Consider the following 17,072-nt stretch of genomic DNA (forward strand, 5'->3'; position numbering starts at 1 on the left):
GCAGACTGATTTACGCATGCGCAGTGTCAGCACCTTACTGTAAATGGTAGCAGCAGGTGCTAACGGCTAAATTTACAGTAAACGCTATTTAATTAGTTTAATACATCTTTATAACTGATTCTGTTTCCGTCACATACAGAAGGCTACACTGCAAGCGTTACACAGAGACAACCACAACGACAAATAAACCAGCAAACTGTTCCTGTTAGCTCGCTACATAACGTCAGTGTGTCATAAAGTTATATCATACTTGCTACAGAAGCTAACATGCTAAAGCTAGCTTACCGGAGACTTTGATAGCGTCAGTCCGGCCGGGGAGCGCTTCCTGCGGGGTGGGCATCTGAGCTTTAGAGGCCATCTCTCCCATCCTACTGTTGACAAAATGACGCCAAACCAGACGCAGCCTGGAGGAGGAGACCATTGAACCACCACCAGCAGCACCGACACACTCCTGCTCCACACTGGGGGTTAGCACAGTTAGCTAAAGCTACATAACAGTGATGTTATCTAACGTCAACACAGGGCTTGTGTAATGCCAAGGTGCCCACGTGTTACTCAACACTGACCATAAACACAACAGTATGTGTGAAGATATACCAAGTACACTTAAAATATGAAGCACCTGTCACCCAAGAACAAATATGAATATTATGATCATAACGTCTTACTATTTTACTTGTACACCTTGAACAAATGCTATTGCTGCAATAAACTGCTGTATAATAAACAACACATACATGTGGAACTTTGTTTCTGTCACTGTTGTCACATTGGTGCCATCTGTGGCTGTTTTTAATTAGACTGCCCTAAATTGAGACAAGTATTTTGCTCATAGTCTCACTGTTGCTGAGCTGCAAGTACAGTAATACTCTGTGCAATTATTCAACTGTGCAATCTTCCCACTCTTGAATGTATATTTAGCATTTGTTGCACATATTGTGTATATTTCTTATTCTTATTTCTACCTATGTATATATATTGTGTCGTACATTGTAGCAATATACACATACTTTTTTATTTCTATCTTTACAGACTAGTTTTATACATTGTAATTTAGCATAAGGCACATATTTTTTAAAATATTTTTTACACACTTTATTACACATATACGCATTATACAAATTTATATTTTTGAATATTTTACATAGTGGTGTTAACATTGTAGCATATTGCACATACTTTATTTTTATATTTTTACACGCTACATACTTTATACTTTGTTTTTGCTTTTATAATTTCTCTACGCTTTACATCAGTATTTCTGATTCTGAAAGTTTTAGAATGAGTTTATGCAAAATCACAATTACATCACAACCTGTTTGTTTTTAACTGTAATGTTGGGTTCAGGTGCTGGGAAAAAAATCTGGGACATGCATGTAAATTCTTCTCATTTCCTTAAAAAAACAGAAAAAAAACTATGAGAACAGTTTGGCATGTGTGACACAAGGTGTGAAAGTTATATCAACAGCAGGCCCTAGAACTAAAGTTACACATTCATGTTTAATGTTTAATGTGGACTATTGATTAATCTATGTAACTTTATAAGTGGAAAGCCATTTTTTATCCCAGTATATCAGAGATATTTTGACCCACAATCTTTATCCCAGTAGTTTCACCATAATCAGTTTGAGGCACGTTCTCTGTCTTATGTAACTTTACATATACAGCAACGGGTTGCATAGGGTTGAATGGAAAAAACCCACATCTTTGGACGGTCATGTCCTAACTTGTGATTTTGTCAACACGTTTGATGCAATTAACATCAAGTTCCTTCTGTTTTATTCTTCCTTTTTGTGGTGATGTTTCCTGGTAGTAACTACACATCCTTCCAGCTATTAGCCATGATTATTAAACAAAACGGGTTATTAGGAAAGTCAGGAGACTGTTAAATTTCCATTACCCTACTTACTAATGCCATTTCCCTTATTCACTGTACTTAAAGGGTAACTTAAGTATTTTTCAACCTGGAGCCTATGTTCCTATGTTTTTGTCTCTAAGTGACTAATGGGAGCAGCAGTTTTTAAAACTGGTCCAGTATTGAGCGAGAGGGCTGCAGCCGAGAGCTGCAAAACAAGTTCCAACCACATGGGGCAATCAAGCACCATCAGTGTACATCCACTGAAAGTGCTTGTTTTTGTTTGCTGACAGGCTCAGTTTATTAATCTAAGGGCGCATTCACACCAGGATAGTCCGGGGGACTCTGTTGAATTGGGCGGGGAATGCCAAAAAATTTCACACCTTTATTTGGTTCGGTTCACTTTCACACTGCACTTTTTAAAGCGGACCAAACCGCCTGGACAACGTCACACAGTTACAACAGCTGCTCGTTTGGGGACGGTATTGCCCGAAACGACCACTGACCAGGAAGAAAAAAGCATGAGGAAGAAGAAAACCCGGCTCGTAGATTGGCCAGGACCGAAAACGGAAATCCCTCCCCTTCAGCTGGCTTGATAACTGCAATATATAGTCCTCTGACCATATATCAGTTAGCGCCTGTACCTCCTCACTACTGCCCACGAGACATTTTCCAACTTTTTCTTTTTTTACCTCTGCTTCTCCCGGTTCACGCTGTTGGCTTCTTTCTTTTTCCAACCAAAATGCACTGCGCTCTACGTCACTTCCTCTCTTTGGTTCACTCCCTCTCTTTGGTTCACTGGATGGTCCGTTTGCATTTCCCACTGTAAGCAACCCGCACCAGGGTTCACTTCCAATTGAACCAAGACCCCCAGTTTTCAAGCGGACCAGGGTTTGCTCATTTGGTCTGCTCCAGAGTTTGAAAGGGGCGTTCACACCACTCCAAACAAACCAAACGATCTATGGAAGTGGACCAGGGTTTGTTTAAGGCAGACCAAATAGCGCCAGTGTGGTCAACCTTTTTGTTAGGAAGTAAGTTCTCATTGTTTAAACAGATATCACCAAGACCACAGTTTGACAGAAACAAAATGAAACTTTTCACTGTTCCAACAATCATCAGCTCTGGTTTGGTTGAAATAAACCCAGTGAGATGTAAAATATGCTGGTTGTATAAACGCCAAAATGGAGTCTGGTTGGTTAGGCGATGGTGATGGTGATTTCGGATCTGTATGTGATTAAACAGAAAGGATCTTATTCCTTAACAAAAAAAATGTTTATCTCTGTAGGGATCATTTCCATGATGTTGTCAAACAAAAACAAGCACCTTTAGCCGGCGCACATTGAGGGTGGACAAATGCCCCAAGTGGTTATAGCAGTCTGTTTCGCAGCTGCTGGCTGCAGCACTCTTTCTCAATACTGGACCAGTTTAAAAAACCTGTTGTTCCCATTTGTCATTTAGACACAAAAAACGTGAAAATAGGGTCCAAGTCAAAAAATACAGAAGTCACCCTTTAATGTAAATGTAGGAGTAAAGGGCTTTCAGTCAGTATTTAAGGTTTCTGTTAAAACCAAAACATCACATAATATTAAATTAGATGAAACCAAATGATCTTATGGTAAAAAAAAATATTGTAAATGAGAACAATATGAATATATGACAATGTATATGATGATCACAAGCGTGTACGTGGTTGGCTGGAGAAAATGAGGCTCCTTAAAATGGAGGCCACTGATGGTTTGCGGCAGTAATGGTGCAGTCAAATGAGTGCACAGCAGCCCCCCATCAGTCTACTGGTTCCCAGTATACCCTGGGTGAGTGGGGGGAGGGCTGGTGAAGGGGGGGGACAGATGACGAGCCATATGGAAGAACCCAGGAGGAAACGCTGCTCGTGTTGGAAGAAAATATTAATTTCAGGGACTGATTGTGGGTTGTATGAAGGTGAGGATCATTTATAATTCAGGAGGTTTGTGCACACATTCACATTCCAGCAAAAAGGACAGGAGGTGTAGGGGAGATGGAGCACATGCAGGTTAATGTCTGAAATGTTTTAGGGGCAGTGGGGGCATGTGAGGAAGTACATTTAGTCAAGTAGTGTGCTTTGAGTACAATTTTGATGTGAGTATTTTATGCTTCTGCTTAGATTTATCTGGCATGTTGTCACACTTAAATCGCAATCAGTGTTCTCATAGATCCAATATGAAGACAAGCATTGAGCCCTGACTATATGGCCAAAAGTATGTGGACACTCATCCACCTTTTTGCACCTTTGATAGGGGCTGTTTCATGGTTAAAGCCCTTAAAAAAGCAGGTTAAGGCCCGTGTTTTTTGGGAAGAGGTGTTCAGCAGTTGCATCTGGGTTTAATGCTCAAGGATCCACACATACTTTTCATTTTAATGTAGCTCTGTTTGTTGCTTTGCAGAGTGAAATGATGAAATCACCATATTTAATGACAGTTTAGTTCAGAGTCAGATGGATGTTTCAGTAGGTTAGGCCGGTGAGGCAGATGCTCTCACTCTTCCTCTCCCCCCTCCATCCTCAGAAGAGGATGAAAAGCAGAGGGAGAGGACAGAGCTGGAAAGCTGGAGCCCAGGATGTAAAAACCTGGCTTCATCCGACTCCCTCTCTTTCAGAGGACCACCCCCTCCCTTTCTCCTCTCTCCCTCTGACTGCGCCCAACTTCTCTCCTTCCATCCTTCCATTCAGCTACTGTATCCACCTCCTGACTGCACCCATCACACACAAAACCTGATTTTCTAAAGGGGTTCGGGATATTGCTTGGCTCCGGTGCTCATCTGGGTTTGGACTATTTGAGTTATTCTGCAGAGAGAGAGAGAGAGAGAGAGAGAGAGAAAACACAATCGTTTTTTTGTTTTTTTCAATTCAGCCGCAGAAGAAGGACGGTCCGACCTCCGCATCCCCCGCAACATCCCTCCGCATCCTCAGCATCCCTGCATGGACCTCCAGAGGAGAGCACCGCGGACCGGGCTGCGCACGCGAATCAAGCCGGGTTAAAGCGTTCTAACATCGGACGAAGAGACCCTCGTGCACCGGGGTGTTTTATGGAGGTCTTGCCTGCTCCATTAAATGTAAAAAAAAAAAAAAAAAAAAAAAAAAAAAGAAAAAAAGAAAAAAGATAAAAAATAGAAAGCTGCGCCGTTCATCCTGCGCCCTGCTGCTCAAAGGTATTGTTCGGTTTTCCCACACACATGTTCAACCTTTATTAATTTTAATCCTGTTTTTATTTCAGGCCTTGTGTTTTTTTCTAACCCTCCATCAGCTCCTTTCATCTGCGCTAAATGTGCTCCCGCAGCAGCCGCAGTGTGCTGTCGCGCTCTGCGGAACTTCTTATTCCTGCCTCTTTCTTATATACCAGAAAATGCTGCACACAGGACACACACCCAAATACTACCTAAAATGCATCTGTGATATTTTTCCTCTAATAGTGCATGGTGGATTATGGTGGTCATGGTGCTTTAACACTGCAGCATTGTTATTCATCATGTCATTTATTATGATGTAATGTGCTGGGCCTATAGAAATATTCATTAATGGTTAAATATAATGTGAGGATTTTAATATATTGTGTGCACCCGAGTACTATAGAATTTTGCAGGCTCTAACACACACGCCCGACCCCCACAAAGGCAGCCATCCCCCCCTCCTCCCCTCCTCCCCTCCCCTCTGCATTTTAGCCTACATGAGCTATCTGGGTCATTAGCATTTCAGCGGTTAATGAGGCTGCAGATGGGTCCTCTCCTCTGCCGGAGAGCCGTTGAGCACCACAGATGCTGCTGCACCCATCTGCAGCAACCAAATTAGAAAATAGAAAATTACAAAGAAAAAAAAGAAAGAAGAAGAGTGCAACATGACATGATGTTTTTGGAGCTGACAGGGTCTGTGTGCTCATGTGGGATGAGGAGTAAAATCGCAGCAGCAGCAGCAGCAGCTTCCTCCCCTGCAGCTGTGTCATTAATGCAGTGGTGTATAAGAACGTGCATTATGGCTGCTGCTGCTGGATAATGGAGGATAATGCTTTAATGGTCCGCAGTGCTGCTTAAAGGACCATGCCGGTGTTCCCCCCCCCCCCCACTGCATATCCTTACATCAATCATTTTCCTCTGCATGCTGCATTATTTCAGTTTTTTCTTTTCCATATGTGTCTTCCAGGTTTGCTTTCCAGTCATTTCACTACAGTATGGAAATCATGCTGCAGACTTCAAACATACTGCTTTTGCTGGGGTCCAAATTGCATTAGCATTGAGTTGTGTGCAGGTAGAAGTGTTGAGAATCTCAAGCCAGGATACATCTGAGAGGATGTCTAATATAGAAAACAATGGATTTCTGACACATAAAATAATATTACATTTTTTTTATTCTCATGAAATACTGGAAACTCTAACCTCTTCAGGTGTCTGGAAATCCTTAAAATGCAGCAATCTGAGAGGACGGATCGGCTGAATTGCTCACAAATCAACTTTAACATGACTATAATCTGTGAAATATGATGGCAAGCAGACATTACTTTGATTTAGGGGTTTGAAAAGCCTCCCCCAAGAAGGTGAGAATCTTGGCCTTAAGTCTCTGCAAATCGATTGTCATACCCAAATCCGAAATGAATGGCAACCAGAGGCCATGAATGCATGGATTGTGCAAAAACACAAATTTTAAACGTGCAAAATGCTGATAGTCAGCGTAGTGTTGTCAGTTCTGTCGCTGGCTCGAAGCTGGCCCAGCATGCAGCCTGTTGTGTGGAGGTCAGCAGGACATCCTTTACAGTTTATCTCAGGGCGACATTAGTTCACTCATCTACACACACAGACACACAAACACACACACACACACTCATACCTATGGTCCATTACGGCATCTTTAACTCTCCTGAGCTGCTTGTCTGTGTTTGGACTGCAGGAGGAGACAGAGCACTGCAGGAAAAGAACACAGAGGGGGGGCAGAGCATCTTTAATACATTATGTACTGTAAGTAACTGTAGTCAGGATAATCACAATATGCAGGAAATCAGCATCTGTGTTATTATAACTGCTGCAGTCGGTGTAATTCCTTGGCGTAGTCAGTGTACGTGATGTATATATTTTGTGTAATTATAATGCTCTTTGTTCATTTTATGAGTTTGCATAGTCATGATCAGCGTAGCCAGTGCAGTCAGCATTTGTATATTAGTCAATTAGTCAATGCATTTGGCCCAACTGGTGACATTACTGTGGCTATATTTATACATACTGAAGTCCAAGAGACATCCAAGCTCCATATAGTGAAATGTATTTATTATGTTCCTTATAAAAAGGCATTAAATAGGGTTGGAACCTTTATTCTCTCGTTTTTTTTTAACATATGAAGTGTTCCTTGATGCTTTTGATATCAAATGGAAAAAATAATGAAAAGAGAAAACACTGAAATTATCATGACAACATCATCTCGAAGGTTGAGAACACCATTGTGAAGGACACAGTGAGGGATAAAGTGAACAAAGACAGGTGAAGCTGAACCTGGAGGTATAAAGGGATAAAATGGGATAGAGCAGCGCTGGAAGAAATGAGACTGAGCGGAGTTGGTAAAAGGCAGAAAAAAGGAGACAAACTGAAACAACGAAATGGCAAAAACAGCAGAACAAAATGTACGAAAAGTGAAGTGAATTTGACAAAATAGCTGAGAGTGGTGTAATAAGACACATCAGGACACAGTGGGGGGAATAGAAAAGCAGAGGATTATGGGTCGTCTCTCCTCGTGTTCACAGCGGACCTTGATTTAAATGTCCATACAATTAAGGCACGCGGTGAATGCCAAGAGAGTGGCCTGGAAACCAACACTGACCTCACTGAGCAGAGAGTGTACAGACTGCCTCTAGTGGTCAAACTGGAGACCCACGACTGTCATCTTAAAGATGACCAAAAACACAAGAACAATTTTAAATCACTATCATGGCTTTTTTTGAATAAAGATGTCAGATTTTTGGGCTGTTTTGTATCTGGGAAGCAACCATGGCTGGAGCTTAATGCAGTACCACTAATGGCCACTAGATGGTGCTCCAAAAATCTTTTAAAAATCCCAACTTTTCTCATAAATATAATATAATAATTATAATGTTTTTGTGAAAAATGGATAGATATATATAAAATTTGGTTCTTGATAGTACATTGGATCTTTTTAAATGCATGTCTTCTTGTTACTGCTTAGAATTATAGTAAAATTAAGAAGATATTTGGTCTTAAAGACTTACTTTTGTGGGAACATTTGCTTTTAAATAAGTGCATTTAAGTACATTTACTCAAGTATCGCATTTAAGTACAGCTTTAAAGTACTTTATATTTGTGCTCCATTGCATTTCAAAGGGAAATATTGTACTTAGTACTCCACTACATTTATCTGACAGCTTTTGTTTCTTTTCAGATTAAAATGTTTCATAGAAAACTTATTATAAATTTCTAAAATTATACATTGTTAAGGGTTTAACTAGTAGCATAGGCTATAAAAAGTATGGCAGTAAAAAATAGCTCCACCTCCACCAGCTACAAAATTAATAGTACTGTTGTAGTTATAATAATCAGATAATATTATTACAATAAGCTAGTGTCACAATGACAGCAGCCATTTTGCTGCTTAATGAGTACTTTTCTTTAAAGCTTTACGTTCTTTTTGTCGCTAATACTTTTATACTTTACTTAACCATTTGATTGCAGGAATTTCACATGTAACAGTGTATTTTTAGTAAATCATTAGATCTCAATACTTCCTCCACCCCTGCAGACACATACTATGAAGTTTAATCCCAAAAGAAATTGCATTTGTTCCATCAATGTAGGACAAAAACTTAACGTACTATCTGTGTGGGATGTGGAGTTCATCCACAGTGATCCCTTCAGTTTTAAATCTTCATAATGCTGTGTAATTTACCGCCTTTTATCATTAAGCAATCCAGTCATCATACATTAATCTGGTCCTCCATTACCAGTGACATAACGATAGCTTTATCCCTAACACCATGGAACTCCAAGAAATAACAAAAAACACAGCCGAATACGTATCTTTCATACTCTGTAACCACATAAAATGTTGCTTCATTCACCTCTCTTCTTCATCACCACCACCATCGCTGTTTGTGTTTCTGCTCGGTTGCTTCTCACTTGCATCACCCTCCCCGGATCAGCCTCGCAAATCACGAGAAATCCTCTCTTATTTGTAGTCTTGGAGAAGAGGCCAGGCTCTCAGGACTGCCTGACATGCAGGTCGAGCAAACGTCCTCTCTGATACATCTGATGAGTGTGAGGTTTTAGATGTAGATTAGAAGTAATGATGGGATACAGCAAAAAAGGGGGTCTGATGACAGCTAGAGCTTACAAGATAAAAAAGATTATTATTATTATTATTAAAGATTGAAAAGCAAAAAGAGGATTACGAATAAGTGAAGGAAATATCTACATATACAAATAAAGAGAATTTACAGTAAATTACTGTAAATTCTCTTTATTTACATATGTGGATTTTTTTTGTTTAGAATAGTTTGAATAAAGACAACTGGGACATATTATAGTATGAATACGATGATACTCACATTAACACATTTATAGGAGGCCCAGATGCATGACTGATTCTTCTTCTGCTCCCGTTTATTTTCTGTCGGGTCCACAACTTTCCTTCAGCGCCACAAGACAATGATTTACCAAACTGTAAATTCACATGACACAAAATAATTATGGTTTTGATATAGAGAAAGAGTCAACAAATACTCTCCATGAGAATAAAGGAGTAAAATTACAAACAAAATGTGATTCAGTGGAATATTTTTTACCTCAACTTATTGAATCTTTTCAGTAAAATGCACATTTCTGGAATATAAAATTAAAAAGAGAAGTCCCAACACCTCCTGAGAATAAATTTATCACCTTTTTCCTTATAAAATAATTGTATCGTACACAGTATGTCCTCCTGTGACATCTCAACATTGTTAACATTCTGTATGTAACGTGAATGTGGATATAAGACACTGACATGTGGGCTGACTTCAGTGAACGGTCTATTCTAGGTGAGCAGTGTAGGTGAGTATGAGACATGGAGCCAGCAGCAGCAGGAGTGATCTCTTACTAATGCATTTTCCCCAAACTCACAGGCTTTAATATTGATTGAGGATGTACAGTATCTCTGCTGGGAAAGGAGGCACTATATACTGTATAATGTACACTGTAATGTATGTGCAGTAGAAACAGCACAGCCATGTTAAGTGAATTTACAAAGCAGGACTCAGTGTTAAACATTTGGTTTCTCAGACTGTGTTTGAGCTCCTAAAATGTATTTTGTGAATTTAATAAATGAGGTATTGTTATCTGTTTTTGTTTATGGTTCTGGTGCAATTATTTTTCAGTGTGTGTCATAGAATTACAAATTAAATTTGAGTCTGACTTTAAAGGTTTTGGGGTTTTTCAAAGTCTTGTTTTTTCCCTTTAGCTGCAGCTCATTGAAACATCTGTAAAATGTCTTGAAAATTTTTGTCTAGCATAATTTCAAAACATGTATTAGTTATCCCCATGAACCAGAGGGAACATTTAGAGAATATTTAGAGTTAATGGTCACTTTTGTAAAGCATCCTTAGAGAAGATGAAAATATATGAAAGCTTCTATAAATAAAGAAGGATAGAAAAGGTGAATATAATCTTCTAAGTTTATGCTTTAAGTAGATTATTTTTTAGTCAGTGTTAGAAAGATGTTCACATGTACTGTATTTTTTCTTACATTATAATTTATTGATTATGGAGAAAAACTAAAATGATCTGCAGGGATATCAAATTATTCACAGTTTAAAATTCAGCATGGATTTATAATGTATTAATGTATACTTTCTGTATTGTTCTTTTTTGTTCTTGACAGTAAATAAAATAAACAAATCAGAAAAAAAAATATTTTGTGTTACTTTTTGTCTTTCTTCTTTTTGTTTTACAGGTTATTTTAACTATGAATATTCCGCAGATACTAACTTTAAGGCTGGGAAACGATTGTGGTCATTGTTGAATAAAGATAAAAGGCCTTGGGTTGAATAATTACTCATAGTCATGCACATGGACTTTGAGGACTGAAGTGAAACATCTGTGTGACAGGAACATCAACATCTGCCACAAAAAGGCACAATCAGGATAATCATCCGTCCAGCAGAAATTATGAAAAACAAAAAAAAAACAAACATAAAAAATGGACTTAGTCTTCAATCTCACATTACAAACAGTAATTTCTCTTCAGGGAGAATATTAAATCTGTTTCAGCAGCTAACGGTGGTGTACCTCTTATTACACTGCAGTCTGTTTTAATGAGACAATATGATCATTATCTACCGAACATCAAGGAACGCACTGAGCATCATGACAAATTACACTAAAACCTTATATTTAAAAAAAAGAAGAAATATTTCACTGCACCAATAAAGGAGTGTCCATGCAAAATATCCCAGTTATTTGAATCAGATTCTCATCCATAATAAACCCTTTATTCACTGAATAATGACTTAGACCCTGATGAGTTTCCCACAGCAAGATTACCAGTTAAACCCTGCTTATTTTACTAAGTCAGGCTTACTTTTAGGATATCCTGTTTCATGAAGGAAACAGCCAAATAATACAGTCAGATCGAAGTCAAAGTCAAAGTATCTTTATTGTCCCTTTCAGGGAAATTGGTTTGCAGCCAGGGAAATACACAAAGTCAGACAGTGCTTTAGCTGCTAAATCAGAATCAGAAATGTTCCATTATGTTCACCAGTAAGTTCTCAGCAGGCAGTGTAAAGTGGGTCTTTACAGCTTTCCCATTGGAAACAGTTGCCTGCTGTGGCTGAAAACGACACTATGAGACACTATGAGAGCGACGACAGTGAACCAGAACAGTACAGTTGCAGCCTGACGGTTAAACAATGAGCTGAATCTCACTGTAAAGATCTGTAAAGCCGAGGGGAGCCTGAGCTCATGTAGAGCCATCATACGTTTCCAATACCTACTAATATAATACTAATGACCAAATACCTACAAACTAACCATCAGCCTCAGCTGTACTTTGTGTTAAATGCTAATTAAATTATTAGCATTATAATTAATGTAATTTGAGGAAACAATCTCTCGAACCTTTTCCTTCTGACACTTAACCGCCCTGATGGCCACCAATGTCATTAGATGTTGATATTAAGTTAAATTTAGGTTGTGATACAACCAAAATTCAATGTCAGGACGTCGAATGCCACAATAATTTGACATAGAATGTTGACAAAAGATGGTTACAAGTTGTGTTGTTTGTAACCCAAATCCAATGTCTTCCAAATGTCTCACGCCAACATCATCTTGACATAAAATAATGACGTTTAGTCGTAAGGTATGGAGAGCGAAACCCAACGTCCGCAAAATGTCATTATCCTAACATCCATACCAAGTGAAATTCTAACGTTGTTAGTGGTTTAAAATAACCTGATTATCATTCCAACCAAAATTTAACATCACTCTAAGATAAGAGTCCAACGTCTCTCTGACGTCACACTGACGTTCGGTGCCAGCTGGATGGGCTCCATATATAGGAATTAGACTTAAAATATCTCTTGTGCCAACTGTGTTACCATCTGAGCAAACATTACAAAATGAGCAAATACAGCACAGTAAAACAGGAAGAAAGCAGCACTTGGAAAACACATATCTTTTATTTTAACTTTATTAAACAAATATACACTTCATATCAAACACACAGTAAAGGCATTGCCAGATATACTGGCATCTGAAACAAACACACACACACACACACAGAAAACAGCTCATATCAGACATTAAATATCAGTCGTCATATCGTAACTTCTGCTGGAGTAGAAACTACTTTCTTAAAATGTGACAGAAAGAATCCTTTGGCTTTTATTCAGCGATGCCATCCTGAGACAAAGTCCGTCTGATGAGAGACAAAGAGGAGAGGAAAAGACTGATGGTACAGGAGAGTGGAGGAATGTGTTTCCATGGCGACGGCTCAGGATAAACTGACCAGTCCGAGGACAGAAATAAAGTGAAAGCACAGGAAGTCAGTGGGAGGTTTTTGTGTCCCGTCATCCTCATATTGATGATGCGAAGAGAAAACCTCCACTGTGGTCCATAAACTATTAAAACCACATCAGTGATGTTCCGTCATTACGCCATGACCACACACACTGTTGTTTATATTGACTCAATCCCACACACACCATCCTGCTGCCACAAAAACTCACGAGAGCATCAAATGTGGATTCATCCGCCGCTGAAAATAGTCTCCAACAAAGGCACTGTTTCCTCCTGTTTGAGTGATGTCTGTTAAAAACTACACTGACCCGCTGTTTTTGGAAATTACCGGATCTTATTTAATAAATTAAACTATATATTTGTGATCTGTTTTTTTAGATTTGCATCTTCAGCAGGAACCAGTGGGCTCGGGACTGAGAGTCAAAGACAGACCCGAGAGATAAGGAAGTATAAGAGGGATCAGGGTCACATCCAGGCTAATGTTTTAACACCAGTAGTGACTTTTCTTTCTTTCTTTTTTTTAGCTTAAAATTCTTTAAAAATAATTTCCACAGTAGGAGCAGAGAGGGATTTGAAACAGCATTTTGACCACCATGAAAGCAAGAGTTTTTGGACGCGAGAACAACAGAGCAGACGTGAAGAGAAAGAAGAGCACAGATGGATGAAGTATTTAAAATCTTGCAGCAAACATGGAAGAATGTAAAACAGCAAATAGCAAAAATGTGTGTATGCGTGTCTCAGTGGAAAGAGAACCCAGATGCCGGCAGGCCGCCACACCACAGGCTGATAAACTTGAGGACGTCCTGGCACTCTGGACTGTGAGTGGTCTGCAGGGTAAAGATGGACACAAACAGCGACCAATCACAAAACAGATTCAACATACGTTGTCAGTGCTGCATGTTGATGATATAAAGGGGTGTGTGTGTGTGTGTGTGTGTGTGTGTGTGTAGACTTGAGATAATGATGATGCGATTAGTCGACTCTGCTGATTCACAGAAAATCACTGAGGTTGAGAGAGATGATGAAACTCAGTGAAAGGAGTTTGGCTTTTGTAAGTGAGACATCAGACAACTCGTTCTGTGTGTGTGTGTGTGTGTGTGTGTGTGTAACAGTGTCATCAAAGGTCTGAGTCTGTTATAAATCAAACATGTCTGTCTACAAATGGAGGACTAAAATGAAAGTCCGTCCATGTTACACTCCGTCTAAACCCACGCTCACCAAAGCACAACATATCAGGGAGACATGTTGGATTCAGCTACTCATGTTTAAGTTGTTGGAAACCCACAACCCTTTAAAAGAAAGCTATATATGATTGAAGTTTTTGGGACTGTTTTCAGTGTGAGGTACTCCCAGTGGTGGAGGATTCAGAGCTTTTACTCAAGTAATAATACTAATACAACACTGTGAAAATCCTCTGTTACAAGGGAAAGTTTAAGTATGGAAGTATAATCAGGGAGATGTATTTAAAGTATTAAAAGTAAAAGTACTCCAGTTAAAAAGTCTTCCATGTCACTGTTATACTATGATATATAATTAGATAATAATGACTCATGCATGTTGTAGTTGGTTGAGGATGAGCTCGTTTTAAACGATTAACTCCATTTCCACTTTCCATTATGGATTAATCTGCTGATTATTTCCTCCATTAATTGATTGATTATTTAGTTTGTAAAACAATAAGAAATAAAAAAAAAATAGTGAAACACACTGTCACAATAACCCAGAGCTCAACATCAATTGAAATATTTTTTTAAAATTTATATAATTTAAAAGAAAAGCAAACCCTCACATTTGTGAAGCTGGAAGCAGGAAATGTTTTTGCATAATAAATGAAAGAAATGATTATTAAATGACTAACAGTCTGCTATAGCAATAACTGTGACAGTTTGTAAATAATATGGCAGACAGACTGGGGATATTCTCTGGATGAAGAGCTATGGTTTAAGATTCTGTCTGACAGCAGTAAATATGTCAGGGAATCCAAGAGCAAATTCACCCAGTAAAAAAATAAAATAACACACAGATACCAGTGGACACCGGCCAGGTTTATTAACCAATGACTCATGTTGGAATGCCAGGAAGAAACTGGCACTTTTTTACACTGTATTTGGGATTGTTCACTCATTCTGCCCTTTTGGAGTAAAATTCTTCGACACATGAGTAAATGGCTAGGTGAGATGCTAACAGTGTCTCCGAGACATTGTTCATTAGGGGACAGATCACAGGTGCATAATGTGTCAAGGGATGAGTTCTCAGTTGTTATAGCTGGATGTACTACAGCTGCTAGAACAATACTCAGATATTGGAAGTCAACAAACCCCCAGAAATAAAAGAATGGGTCAACTATATGATAAAAACTGCTTCTTATGAATCCATAGTGACTGGGATGACTAACTGTGCTCAAGGACCAATCATGGGGGATTTTATTGAATTATTATTGCATTGTCTGGGGGCCTGGAAGTGTGATTTTTGTTTTGTCTTGCCCTGCCTATTTTTTGTATTTATTCTTTTTTATTTTTTTTTAAATTATTATCACTATTAATTTTAATGTTTATTTATTCAAATTTAATTTTGTAATTTTAATAGTTTTTTGGTGGACTGGGACTGCTGCTTCACTCCCTTTTGTATGGATCTCTGTTACCCTGATGTCTTGTATTTTTATTTTTGTTTGTCAAGACTGAATGTCTCATTGGATGTGTAGAACTGTCACGTACCAACATAACCAAAATCAATAAAAATCTGAATATATATTACAAGCTACCTCTGAGATGTAGTGGAGTACAGTACAGTATTTGAGTAAATGTACCTCTGGTAGTTAAACCCCACCAGTGGATCCTTTCTGTTTTCTCTCTGTCTCTTCTCACCTTTGTGGCCAACAGGAAGTTGTTCCATTCTTTCTTGTTGGCTGCTTTCCCCACAGACGAGAACTCAATCTTATCCCTCAGCACAGGGTAGCCTGGAGATAGGAACACCACAGAGTGAGGGGGTATACTCTGTGTGAGTGTGTGTGTTCACTCAAGCAGCTCACAGGGAAACCAACATGAGCAGCCAAGTGAGTGTATATGCTGTTTTATATCATGTCATTTTATATTTATTTCACATTCAAAATGAGATGAGTCATCTTGTCATTCAACACAGACAAGGATAAAGATTTTCGAAATAAAAGCACATCCAGACATCAAAAACAGTAAAGATAAAAACATAAAGACCTTGGAGTGTCTCAGTTGAGATGTGTTTCGAGAGGACGATGAGCAAACTAAGCAGACTGATCAGAGAGTGCTTCTTTATTCAACAACAGGCAAATGATTAAAACTGTAGATAACAAAGGAAATGTGTGATCTCAACAAGATTCAGTCTGCCAGTATTTTTGTGCACTGATTCTTCTTTTACAGTGTTTTTTCTTTGCTTTTTCTAGAGTCATGTTTCTGTGTGCAAACTTGAGAATATCAATCAAACTAGTGTTGAGCTGTTTTGATAAGATATCTCAATTTCTGTCCAGTTTTTGTTAATCATGTTTGTTATTGTGCACTTAAAGTAAAAATCAATCAAACTGGTTTATTCATTTCAAGAATGACTTTTATCTGTTTTTACAACTCTTTATTTTACCTCTGAACTCTCGTCAGTCTTTGAATTCAGCACATTTGATGAGTGTGTGTGTGTGTGTGTGTGTGTGTGTGTGTTACCGGTGAGGACACAGGGCAGAGAGCGGAGGCCGGTGTTGACGGCCACAAGCGAAGCCTCGTACGTGTTTCTCTCGTCACGTGGCAGAACCTGCTCCAACCGATTGTTCATGGACACCATCAGCACCCAGTCACGGATCTGCTCACGCTGGGTGTCCTGCGACACACACACACATATACACATGCACACGATGTACAGGAACAAGTGAAAAATGAAGACTATACAGTTAGCTGAGACTCTGGAATTGAATTTGATACCAATTCAATAAGGAACTTAATTAATCAATTAATTAATCATGTTCCAATTTTTCCAATTTGTCCTGCCAAGAATCCAAAAACACAAAGATATTTTATAATAATTAATTTACCATGGTATAAATTAATATAAACATCATTTAAGAAGCTGTAACCAAAGATATTTTTGCTAAATAAATAACTTATAGCAAGTCATCAACTTAGTGTTAATTAACCTATTAATTGACTAAGTGTGTCAGCAATACAAGCAACATAAAAAAATAATT

The 17,072-nt window shown here is 38.6% G+C and overlaps 2 protein-coding genes across 2 annotated transcripts in view; both read right to left on the reverse strand.

The window, feature by feature from the left end:
* msraa (methionine sulfoxide reductase Aa) overlaps nucleotides 1-521 on the reverse strand; it is a 53,165-nt gene extending 52,644 nt beyond the window's left edge. Inside the window, exon 1 of the mRNA XM_050058425.1 lies at nucleotides 286-521. Coding sequence (XP_049914382.1) covers nucleotides 286-421 — 136 coding nt within the window. The 5' untranslated portion in view covers nucleotides 422-521. The remainder of the gene's footprint in view (nucleotides 1-285) is intronic.
* Nucleotides 522-12,522: 12,001 nt separating this feature from the next.
* The window catches only part of ift172 (intraflagellar transport 172), a 53,331-nt gene continuing 48,781 nt past the window's right edge, over nucleotides 12,523-17,072 (reverse strand). Inside the window, exons 46-48 of the mRNA XM_050058630.1 lie at nucleotides 16,555-16,708; nucleotides 15,736-15,827; nucleotides 12,523-13,698 (exon numbers count right to left, since the gene is read on the reverse strand). Coding sequence (XP_049914587.1) covers nucleotides 13,609-13,698; nucleotides 15,736-15,827; nucleotides 16,555-16,708 — 336 coding nt within the window. The 3' untranslated portion in view covers nucleotides 12,523-13,608. The remainder of the gene's footprint in view (nucleotides 13,699-15,735; nucleotides 15,828-16,554; nucleotides 16,709-17,072) is intronic.

Source organism: Epinephelus moara, chromosome 12 (genome assembly GCF_006386435.1).
Source record: "Epinephelus moara isolate mb chromosome 12, YSFRI_EMoa_1.0, whole genome shotgun sequence".
Classification (NCBI taxonomy): Eukaryota; Metazoa; Chordata; class Actinopteri; order Perciformes; family Serranidae; genus Epinephelus; species Epinephelus moara.